Consider the following 12,489-nt stretch of genomic DNA (forward strand, 5'->3'; position numbering starts at 1 on the left):
GTGGACACAAATGTGCTGAGTGTGGAGACAGTGCATGCGCAGGATGAGAGCAGGAGGGCACAAGACAACACGTGGACACAAATGCTGAGTGTGGAGACAGTTCACACGCAGGATGAGAGCAGGAGTGCACAAGACAACACATAGACACAAATGCTGAGTGCGGAGACAGTTCACACGCAGGATGAGTGTAGGAGTGCACCAGAGAACACGTGGACACAAAGGTGCTGAGTGTGCATGAAAGAGCAGCACACAAGAGTGAAAGGACACATGTGGCTGTGCAGAGCACAAGCTTTTGTACAGACGCGGTCACCTGGGCAGGCACAGGGGCTGTGTGCGTGTGAGTGTGAAATGTCCATTTCCCTACCCTAGACTGACTTATATGTCCTCTGAGGCAGAGTCTGATGTGCAGGAACTCATCAGGGCACAGCAGAGGAGTGTGTCCAAATGTGGGCAGTGAGCATGCGTGTGGGCTGAGGACTGTGCAGGGGCAGGTCAGTGTCTGTGTTGTGCGTGGCTGGGGCGAGGGCAGGAGGTGACTGCAGGAGTGGCATGCATGTGAGTGTGTACACACACGTGTGTGTGTAGCGGGTGAGCGCACGTGCAATAGAGTGGTACACACATGATGTGACTGTGAGGGGGTGTGCGCTGACAGGGGGAGACAGCTATGTGTGGGGACCACTGTGTGCACCCGTCTGTCCACACACCGGTGTTTGGGAGTGAGGCCAGCTGGAAATGCGCCTGGCACGATGCGGCTGCCGTGTGAGTTTCCACGCACTGGGTGGTGAGAGGAGGAGGGTGAGAGAGAAGCTTCCTTCAAGTCTACCACAGTCTCCTGGTGGACAAGGCCCTGTGTGGCACCTCGTCCAGGGTCCTACCCTTGATAGGAGGTGCTAACATTTCTGGATTACCTACTTACTACGTGCTAGCCACAGGGCACAGAGGTGACTGGGCCAGCCCAGAACTGCCCTGCTGGAGCCCACAACCCCAAGCAGGAAGGCAGGAGGGACTCGAGACCAGATTCAAGGAGGGGACTGTATCAGTGGCTGGGCACATGGACTCCACAGTTCCCAAGGGGACAGGTCATGCTTGGACAGCCATGGCTAGACAGTGACTTTCCTCTGGAGTCAGAATGATTCATTCATGCTCTCTCAAACCTCACTCTGCTTCCAGGCTCTGTCCTAGATGCCAGAGAAAGCAAGTAAGACAGGGCTCTGCCTTTGAGAATGCCTTAGTCTGTGGGGCAGTCCTAGACACAGGTGAGAACTACACACAGTGTGACTGGGGTTGCAAGAGGCTTGGGATGGTGTCTTAAAAGAGGGTCTGATCCAGAAGGACTTCCTGGAGGTGGTGGCCTCTGAAGCTGGGCCTTTAAGGCCAATAGAACTTGGGGTGAAGGAAAGCATTTCAGGAAGAGGGAACTCCCACGTGAGCAGAGACAGAGATGAGAAAAAGGGCCCTGCACAATCTTGGGACCAGGGGAGAGTCACTGGAGCATGTTCACTAGCTATAAGCAAGCTGGGAGGGGACTAGGCTGGGGAGGGGGCTAACCTAGCACTCCAAAAGATGGTTGTGCTTGCCTATATGAAGAGCACACCAGGAGCACTCTGCTGGCACTGCTGGATAAACCCACTGGGTGGACATGACCTAGGTACTGGAGTAGATACTGCCATACTGCTACCTGCATTGCAGCTGGTAAAAATGGGGACCCACTGGCCTGGTACGTAAGACGGGGGCTGGGCCAAACAGGCCCAGGTGCTCTCCCCTTTACCCTCACTCCAGGCAACTCAGAGCTGGGCACTGTGCCACATCCCTGCAGGGGAAGTGCAGACCCTGCCCTCCCCCGACCCCTCCAGAGTAGGTAATCTCCTTAGGTGCCAAGATAGTCCAGAGCTCAGTTTCTGGGGCCAGAAGATCTGCACGTTTTATCCCTAGCAGAGTGACTTGGCAGGGTCTCTTTCCTCTAAGCCTCTTGTTTCCTCATCTGTAAACAGGAGATATAACCCCTCTCCCTCCCCAAGGTCAGGTGTTCAACGGTTAAAGTGCTAGGCCAAGAACTGTAGGTTTCCTTGACTCCTTTTTCTATCATGGCCCATGGCCCGTCCGTCCGTGGATCCCGCCACTCGACTTCCAAGATCAGGCCAGACTCTGGCCTTATCTGACCGCCTACACCGTATGGCCATCCCTTACCTGGATCCTTATCACAGCTTCCACATTAATCTCTTTGCCTCTGCCTCACCTCTCTGCAACCCATGTCTTTCCTGCAGCCAGAGGAGCCTCTATAACCTAAGTTAGGTGACATCCCTCCCTTGCTCAAAACCCTCCTGAAGGGTGAGACCCAGAATCCTTCCGGTGGCCCCAGGGCTCTCCAGCTTCCCTCTTCCTCAGTCATGCCACATTCTCCACTTAACCCCAGGGCCACCTGCCACTGCTCTGCCAGACATTCTCGTCCCTTCGACATTCACATATTTGGCTCCTTCTCCTCCTTTGGGCCTGAGAGGCCTTCCCTGGATACCTTGTCTAAAATACCATGCCCCTCGAGGTCCCTTGGTCAGCTTTGTTTTCTATACATCACCCCTACCTGACTTACTGTGCATTTTCTTGTTAACTTTTTTAGTGCCCATTTCCCTAGCCTACACTGACTTATATGTCCTCTGAGGGCAAGGACTGAATTTTTTCCCCAGGCTTAAACCAATGCCTGGCACTTGTTGAAGGTATATTTTGATTTGAATTCCAGCTCTGCTACCCCTGAGACTCCAGGAACCGTCTCAAGCCCTCTGGACCTCTGGCTCCTCCTCTGAAGAAGGCAAATGATGATAATGATACTGAGGTTGTTCTCAGGATGAAATGGGCTGACATGCCTGGCACAGAGTGAGTACTCAATGTAGGGCAGCTGTCACCATGCAGCCGGGTATTTAAGATGAAGGAGGCGACAGATGATCACATCCTTAAGCCTGAGAGGTTCAGGATTCTCTCCGAGACAGAACAAGCTCTGCCTCAATGTATGCAAGAGATCACTCCAGAAGATACGTGAGCACGCCAGGTGCACTGCTGGCAAGAAGGGAGGGCCAGAGGCCCTGGTGGGCATTTTCTGGGTTTAGATGGAAGATGGAGGTGATAAGCGACACTGGTCATGTGATCCTGCTTGCAGTAGCAAGGGAAGAACTGTCCATCTGTGTACTTGAAATATCCTGTGTACTTAACAGGCTTCAAGGGACCAGAAGAGGCTGGGGAAGCAGGCTGAAGGCACTAATGACACCCACTACCTACTGGGCTTGGCCCTCGGTAACCTAAGGACCTTCTTCCCACCTCCCCATTTTACAGAGGAATAAACTGAGGCCTGGAGTGAGGCCGAGAAGCCAGGTGGTATCCTCCCAACCTCCAGGCTCCAATCATTCTCCTGAGATAGGCTCTGGTGTTGCACAGCCATGCTTTCATGGTGCAATGCACAGATTAGCCAGATAATGAGAAGCTCCTCATGATAGCGCAACGTGGTGAGAGCTGTTGTCACCATCCCCTTCCTACAGACGAGGAAGCTGAGCCCAGAGAGGCAGGTAAGTGGCAGAGGTGGGATTGAAACACTGGAGCCTGCAGCTACTATGTGCAATCGCTTCTCCCTACAGTGGGTCCCCTCCAGCTCAGGCTTCTGGAATCTCAGGCTGCCAAGGATGTGCACACATTTTCCCAGCTGAGATAAAGGCCCCCTTAAAAGCGACATGCATTTATTAAACGACATTTGCCAAGGTTTCAGCACACTCTGCTGCCGACAGCAGACAGTCTCTGGACTGAAGAGATTTTTTCCCCAAGCTGACACTATTCACCAATTCCTTTTATAGAGCTTTTTGCAGCTTGAAAAAGCACTTTTCACAACTCTTAGTTCCCATAACCCTCAATAGACCCTGTTTGCGAGGGAACAGTGGTAGCATTTTCATTTTGTAGATGAGGAAACCAAGGCTCAGAGTGGGGAAGACACATATTCCAGAGCACACAGCAGCACATCCCAGATTCCATGTTAGGAATGTGCCCCAAAGCAGGGGCTCCCTCTGTATCTTCTCCTGCCAGGGAAGGAGCCTGGGGAATCACCAAGACCAAGGGCAAGATGGGTAACCAGGCTGGAGCATCAGCACTGGAAGTGACCTGCAGGAGAGCCATCAAGCTGAGCCTCTACTTCGCAGAAGGGGAAACTGAGGCTGAGAGGGGCAGAGCACTGGGTTCAGATCTCCCTGCTGGGAAGTGATGGGGCGGGTACTCCGCCTGCTTATTCCAGCTCCAAACCAGGAAACAATGACAACACAATAATAACAGGAGCAGTAGTGACAGCTTATGAGCATGACACTGCCCAGAGCGCAACAGCCTCTGCCTGCAGAGGCTCAGCAAGGCACCCAGCAAGACAGCTGTCACCACCCCCATTTCACAGAGGACCAGATGAGGCTCTGGGAGTACAACCATGTGGCCAAGGTCACTGCTGAGTGGTCTGACTCCACCTCTGACTATCCTGACCCCCTGCACCCCCTTGTGCAATGATGACCCTGGGGTGGGGGCAGACTCTGAGTTGTGCCCTCCACACCAAACCCAGGCCAAGGGTGCAGCACTAATTGTGTCACGTTTCACAGTTTGTAGCACTTGCTCATTCATCATGGTGTCTAAAGCAGAGCGAGCAGTTTCATGTAGCTGGAATTTTAAGTATAAATTCTGGGGTTTCTTGACCACTGACCCCTACCCCAATCTGACACCTTTGTGCTTCCTGATGTTTAGGGCCACTGTGACAGCACAATGGGCAGGGATTTGGGGAAAGGTGCTGGCCTGGCCACGAGGTGGGACTGTGTGGAATTCAGGGCAGGGGCTTGGCTTGTACAACTTCACACAGCCCCAAACCTCCTATTTAAAAGGGAACATTTAGTGTCCATCTTGTTCCTTCATTCAATCAGTATGTATTAACCTGCCTACTGTATGCCAGGCCCTGTGCTAAGATCCTGGGAGGCCCAGCAGTGAATAAACCAGACACAGTCCCTACTCTCACCTAGCTTATATCCCACTGGGAGAAGCAGGGCTGAAATAATGAAACAAATAAATGAAATGCCCCGGAGCACCAGGAAATAAGTTGGTGCAATGATTGAGAATCACAAGAGGAAACTCAGAGTGGGGTGGTTGGGAAGCCTCTGGGGATATGAGACAGCAGCTGAAACCCAAAGGAAGCAAAGCCAGGAATGTGCTCCAGTGGGCGAGGATAGCAGATGCAAAGGCCCTGAGGTAAGAAAGCAGCGGACACAGGAGGGCCAGAAAGAAGGCCTACATGGCTGAAGGCATGGAGTAAAGAGAGGGTGGTTAAGAGATGAGGTCAGAGAGATGGTCCAGGAAATGCCATGCAGTAATAAAGGACTTTGATTTTATCCTAAGGGCAGTGGGAACCACGGGAAGGTTTGGATGACTTGACTCACTCCAGTTGTTATGGATGAAGACCCTGAAGGAGGCAAGGGTGGAAATGGAGAGCAGTGGTGGGGAAACTGCCTCATACAGGGCCTAGGATCAAATCTTAGCTCTACTTCAATGCTGTGTGATCTTCAGTAAGTCACTTTACCTCTCTGATTCTCAGTTTATTCTTCTGTCCAATGGGTATAATTATTCCTATAGGTAATAAATATATAGCGATCCCATCACATGGCCAGATATGCTCAATATCAGCTGCTCAGTGAACCGGATCCTACTTGGTCTGGCTCTGACCTCTGCTAACTTTCCCACCCTTGTCTTCTTTAACTCCAGCTGAGCTGGCTTCCTCCCTATTCCTGGAACACAGCAAGCTCAGTCCTGTCTCAGGGCCTTTGCACATGCTGCTCCTCCTGCATGAAAGCCTCTTCCCTGGATATTCCCATGGCTGTTGCCTCAGTTTTATCCAGGTCTGTCCCTCTGACCTTCTCTAGTTCCTCATCCTGTGTTAGTTTTCTTCCCAGCACTTGTCTCTGCCTGACATCATTTGTTTACTTGGTGTGTTTTTTCTTCCTCCCTGGAACGTCAGCTGCATGTGAGCAGGGGTTTTTGTCGGTTTTGCTCATGTCTGTATCCTCCGAACACCTAGAGCTACCCTTGACATGCGGCAGATGCTGAAAAATATTTGTTGAATGAGTATTTATTATTGAAATGACCCTAATAACAACTACAAAATGGTTAAGAGTAAACTAAGGCTCGAGTCCTGGCTTTAACTCTCACTGAGAGTGTGGCCTTGGGGTGAACCCAGTTTGGCTTCAGGATGGCTCAGTTTCTGCTTCTGTAAAGTGGGGATGAAGGACTCCAGGCTTTCTGGCTTACTGGGAGGCTCCAACCATGGAGCACGTGAGGGGATGCACATCTGAGCAGCATATACTCCTCAGTGCCCCTCCCTGCAGCAATGTGAGGGGAAGGTGAGATAAGAATGGCAGACAGTGGATCGGTGGAGTCAGTTACATCACTTTCATTTTGCATATGTTTGAAATTTTCCAAAATAAAAAGATAAGAGAAAACATGTGTTCAGGGCTCAGTGCTTGCCAAGCACATTGTGCACTGACAGGCAGCTGAGGAATGGGGCAGTGGAATAGGGTGGCTCTGGCACCCCCACCTTTCCCCCACTTCGGCTGTCCCTCCTGGCTAGGAGACCCATCGCTCAGCCTGGCTTCCAATCTCCCTCCTGATCCGAGCACCTGATCTCCTTGGGCTCCTGGCGCTAATCTGCAGCTATCTAACGCCCTGCGCCCCCGAATGGATGTGCCAGGAAATCTAACAGACACAAAGAACCAATTCTACATCACGTCCGACTTCCACCTCAGCTGTTTTGCATCTCTCTGGACCGAGGGCCTGGCAAGACACCTGGCAGAGAAAATCCATCTCCCAGAGGGCTCCCTCAGAAGACCAGCCCCAGGAACGCCTGAAGTTAACAGGAAAGCAGTTTCAGCTGTGAAAATAGATGCTTCCTTCCCCAGAATGGGGACAGAAACACATCTTGGGGACACCTGCTGCTCCCACCTCCTGGAGGATACCCTGATCAACAGAAATATGAGAGGAGCACTGAGAGAGCAGGATGCCAGCATCCTTGGGCCTCAGTTTCCCTACCTGTCAAGCAAGGCTAAGGGATGGCACAATAGTTAACACAGGCTCTGCAATTAGGCTCATTTGAGTGGTAACCTGACTTTGATACTTACTGTGTAGCCTTGGGCAAGTTGCTTCACCTGTCTGAGCCTTGGTTCCTTGCTGGGGACTGATGGAGATGATGCACACCACCCAGGGTAGCTGTGGGTGCCACTGGATCACACACCAAGTGCCAAGCCCAGTACGCACAAGACCCACATGGTTCCTACTATTATTACTTTAGTATTTTCCCACAGAATTTGGGATCCTTCAGATCTCTGGCTTTGACAGTGGAAACTTCCAGCAACAGCCTAGTTTTAAAAAGCCTTGGCCTTTTCTGCAGGAGGCTTGGCGTCCCACCCAGGCCTCGCCATGGATCCCCTGCGCAAGCGTGAGCGCATGGCCAATCCTTTTCTCTGTTTTCTGGGCTGCACAATGAGGCACTGGATGAAAGGACAGAGGGCTCTCTCAGGCCCCCTGCGGCTCTCCAGGTCTGGGAATACACAATTTCAGACCCATGGATCTAGACAGAGACACCTAGAGGCAGGCTGTGCCCACAGCACTCAGTCCCAGCAACAGGCAATTTTAGATTACACCAGACTCCCTGGGGTTCTGCTCAACTTGTTCATCCCCCAACAGCATGATAGCTACCAGGAAAAACAGAGAGCTGAAGAACACTCTGTCCCTTAACAGTTTTTGCTGTCCTTTGAGTACCTACTATGTGCAAGCACTGTGTTAGATGCTTTACAAAAGTCAGTCCGAATTTTACAGATGAGGAAATCAAAGCAGAATAAAATGACAATGATTACAACACTGGGTAATGTGTACTGGGAGCCTATTAAATACCGGGCATGGGTTGAGCATTGTACATGTATTAATTGACTTAATCCCTGAAATAGAGATGTTAATGTTATCTCCCATCTGTGGAAGATCAAAATGAGACATAGGGAAGTTCAGTAAATTGTCCAAGTAGGCAGCAGGGCTGCGACAGACACCCAGGGGTCTTAGGGCTCTTAACTAGGCTAGGCTGTGTCTCCACCACACAGTGGCTAAGTTTGCAGACCCCAGTCTACGAGTAAAAAGTGCACTATATGGTGACAAAAGAAGCAGAAAGTTAATAAGTAGCCTCCAATTGGGAGGAGGGGGGACAGATAAAATCCTGGGGGAAAACTTGGAAGAGGAATTAAGTCCCTCGGAGCAAGAGGAATATAAGTTGAACGTTGAAAGACACACAGGATCCACAGGGAGGTGGAAAGAGGGGCATTTCAGATGGCAGGAACAGCATGGGGGAAGGGACAGAGCAGAGAGTTGAGCTGAGGGCACAGATTTGTACGAAAGTGTTTCCCAGACTGGGTTAGGCTGCTGTTAATGGGCGTTCTACAAATCCAACGCCTCTTGTTCATATGTTCAGGGAACAGTGGAGTAAATGTGGTCCAACTTGGGATTCTACCACGGGGGACTTCTGGGGTCTTCTGCTTGGTGCTTGAGTAGCCAGCGGCAAAGCTTTGGTCTGCAGGGAGGACGCCCAGTTATCTGGCAACACCTCAACAGGTCAGCTTGCTGGAAAACGTGTGGCTGAAAATGAGGCCTGTCAGGGAGGAAGCCCAGGCCTTGCTGCTGCGGCTTTTTGTTTTTTAAAGAAAACTTGGACCCACTCAACAGTTTTGAGGTGGGGAGTGACATAATCAAGAGTTGTGTTGACAGGCCAGAAATCGGAGCACATTTAAAAAGAGGGAGGAGGGAAACCTTCCGTCAGCCCAAGACTACAAATTAGAAAATAACCTGTCGCACGGAGCCATTGGAAGCAGCGAGCGAGCGCGTGTGGGATCCATACAACACTTTTAGACTCCCTTCCTCTCGCACACCCCCTCGCCATCTGTCGCAAAGGGCACCAGGAAGATGCAGGGAGGAATATTCCAGCTCTAGGGGCTCCAGAGCTTGGCAGCCCAGATGGGAGGGGGCTTTATGGGAGCCACATCACTCCCTGTGTGTTGTGATTTGTGAGGACCGAGGGGCTGCCCGTGTTTCCACCCATGGTGGGCTTTCAGAGAAATGCTTTTGACTCAGTCCAAAACCTTCTGCCCAGAAAAGAAACTCTTCCACAAACCTCCACCTGAGCCTTGAGGGGGGGGTCTCTCATTCTCTCCAGCTCAGACAAAGTAATCCTGATTAAATCATGTAACTTCTTCTCTCAGAGGCCACCCAACAGGAAGGCCAGTTTCCAAAATTCTAGCTCATCTACCACTTGGACGTGTTACTTCCCAAGTTTTGGACTCGATTTTCCTCATCTGAAAAATGGGGATAAGAGCCAACTCATCTTTGCTGATGAGATCATTCAGATATATCATACAGCCCTTCTCTCAACACATGGTTCATACTAGCATTTTATATGAGCCGAATGACGGCAAGTAAAGGAATGAATCATACCACGAGTCTCCACAGGGCTGGTAAAGAATAATTAAGGGCCAGAAAGTACCCAGAGAACACATGGCTTTAAGGACCTTCCAAGAACGTAACATGTCAAGCCAAACCCTCCCCCACCTTTTTACGGAAGAGGAAGTGAGAGTAACTTTACCATTTAGGAAAGTACAGAGGAGCCACCAACATGCTACCCTCTACCAAAGGGTCAGAAGTTCACTGGAGGGCCTAGCTGCCTCCCAAAGCCTGACCTCCAATTTGGCTGAGCTTCCTCGAGTCCAGAGCAAAAGCGAATAGGTTCATCTGAGGTCTGCCTGGGAGGTGGCCCAGAAGTCCCAAGGCCTAGGTGGGGCCAAGCAAGCATCCCGCAGATGTAATGTCGGGCCCTGCTGCCAGAGTCAAGGCTGACCAGGTGTCCCCGAGCTCCAGCCCCCTGCCCTTCTCTCAGTCTCAGAATCTCTGCCAGTGCAGCTGTTTTAGGAAGCAGACCTCACATTGGCTCCAAAAACATAGGTTGGTGACTTCACTGGTATCTTTTTAGATTCTCCTTTTGGCAGCACTTGAGCTGAAAGCAATCTTTAGAAACTTCTTCCCTTGCCTCCCCCAACCAAGATACTTCACATGACCAGCCCCATTCCCCCCAAAGCGTGATCATGTGAAGCCACAGTAATCATGTGACACCTCCCAGGCTGACAGTTGTGCCTGAGACACTACTAGTCGTTCAATCCAAAGCTGCTTTCCTAAGCCTGACATTTGAGTTTCTCACTCGAACAAATCCATTTTCTTAGAAAATTGGACAACTGCCTCCTTCTACCTTCCTGCCCTTGTATCCTGTCTCTCTTCTGCTTTGTCACAAACTCCATATCTGAAGTAATAGAGGGAAAGTCCCAAAGCCCCAGTCTTTAGCCAAACCAAGTGAATTCCATGCCCAGGCCCAGGGTGTGACGAAGGCCCGGAAGAACACAGTGTAGAATGCTGGGAGGCCTGAGCTATGGGGGTCACATCCCATCCCTTCCCCACCACCCTCAACCAAGAAATTTATTCTTACCTCCTGAGATTTATTTATTTCAAAGCTAATCTTGGCCCCTCTGCTGCTCCCACTTTTTCAGGCTATTGATGCTGAATGCATTGGAACGGAAGTTTTATGGCCCAATCTTTACCATTTTATAGATTGTTTTTATAGGCGAAAGGGGGAGATTTGCTCACAAGAAAGGTGTTGGTGTTCCCAGCCAGTGCCCCGGGAAAGGCAGGCTGCCCATCTGAACACTTGTTAATCAGCGTCACCGTTCATTTGCCAGGGACTGAACCACCGGCTCCTAGTCGGAGAAGGGTCTAGAATAGACATTCAGAAAGTAACTTGGGCCCAGTTCCCCGCTTCAGGAAAATTAAGCACTTGTGAGTGATGCTTGTGCATTTCCAGGCCAGGAAGGATGGCAAGGTAGGAACTTGGACTTCTGCAGGGTTCAAATGGCCGGCTCAGGCAGGAAGGAGCAGATCTGAGCTGCCACTTGCTGGAGAGACATGAAATTTATCAGGGCTTCCTTCCTCCCAGCAAGGACCCAAATGTAACGGAAAAGAACTAGGGTGGTGGGTGGTGGGTGGGGGATGCATATTCTTGGGGTTCAGGGGAAACCACAGGGCAAGAGGAAGGTACTGTCCACCCCATTTCTCCTTCCACCCATTCTTTGCTAGTTCTCCCAGCCATCAGATGGTTACCAGTTTCCAGGCAAAAGCGAGGAGGAGGGGGGGCTAGATACTGAGCTCATCTTTTCCTCCCTCCTCAAAGCTGGGAGGTGCAGAGACCCCTAACCCCACACACAGCTTCAAGAGGCCAAAAACCAAAATCCCCATTCTTCTCTCCCTCCCAACTCCTTTAACGCCATTTCTCGGCCCCCTCCCTGCCCTCCAGGAGGCACACGGTTTTGCAAAAACCCTTTAAGAAGCAGGACTCTGGAATGGTGACCTCACCCCTTGGCGAATACACACAGTAGCCTTCAGAGCCCGCCTGCTGGCGACAGCCAGGTGTTTGATGTAGGCCAACAGAAAGACATGCTCAGAGCCACAGGTAACATCCCCAAAGAACACCTGAGCTGCAGGGAGCTGCCTGGAAGCCTGAGGAAGGCAGGAGGAAGCTAGAGCCAGAAGAGCATCAAGGAGCAAGACCATCCAGGGAGAGGCACTGGCAACCACAGGGACAATCCACTGTGTTTTCACATAAGGATCTGTTGATCTCACAGCAGCTCATCCTGGGGTTACCGCGGCCTCTCTCTCTCCCATACACAAATACTGATTTACTCCGTGCACCAGAGGGATAGCTCACTCTTCCCTAATTGCAACAGCCTGTGTCTGTTCCCTTCCAGGCAACACTGGGAGGACCTCTGCCCTCACTCCCTCCCCCAGACCCCAAGCCAAACACGTGGAAAGCATAAGTCTAAAGAGAGAGCTTCTAGGGAAAGCAGGGAGCCCTGCTCTGAAAGCCACTGTCAGCCTGCCTCCCCCATCAGACTGGGAAGAAGCTACCAACTCATCTCCTCCGTCCCAGTGCCCAGCACAGTGCACGCCATCACAATCTACAGAGATAGACTCTCACTGCAAGAGACCTGGGTACTATCCTTGGCTGTGTGACCTTGGGCATGTCGCTGGCCCTCTCTGGGCCTCAATTTCTGCATTTATTACCCTGGTTACAGTTATCTCTCTCCCTACTACTGCTCAACACTAGCGGAGTGGATCCCGGTATCAGTCTGAGAGGCCTGGGTCCGCAGTTTGGGGAGACAGCGGTGGGGAGCAAGGGGTGCTTACCTGACCAGGCGCAGGACGCAGCGAGCAGCAGGCAGAGCAGCGGCCCGAGGCGGCCGGGGGCCGGGCCGGCGGGCTCCATGGGCCGCGGCTGCGGAGCGAGGAGGGAGAACGGCCGTGAGTGCGCGCTCGGGCGGGCGCAGGCTGGAGCGGGGAAGTGACTAAGGCTCCCCCCTCCTCCCC

General features: G+C 51.7%; 1 protein-coding gene across 2 annotated transcripts in view; it reads right to left on the reverse strand.

Annotated features, from left to right (window-relative positions):
• SIRPA (signal regulatory protein alpha) overlaps window positions 1-12,489 on the reverse strand; it is a 43,954-nt gene that overhangs the window by 30,256 nt on the left and 1,209 nt on the right. Inside the window, exon 2 of one of the 2 annotated variants that reach the window (XM_012804178.2) lies at window positions 12,310-12,397. In XM_012804178.2, coding sequence (XP_012659632.1) covers window positions 12,310-12,388 — 79 coding nt within the window. In that variant the 5' untranslated portion in view covers window positions 12,389-12,397. Of the gene's footprint in view, window positions 1-12,309; window positions 12,484-12,489 lie in introns of those variants that run through there. The other variant, XM_023512188.1, reaches the window with a different exon arrangement.

This window comes from Otolemur garnettii, unplaced genomic scaffold (assembly GCF_000181295.1).
Source record: "Otolemur garnettii isolate 467f Iridium unplaced genomic scaffold, OtoGar3 scaffold00025, whole genome shotgun sequence".
Taxonomy (NCBI): Eukaryota; Metazoa; Chordata; class Mammalia; order Primates; family Galagidae; genus Otolemur; species Otolemur garnettii.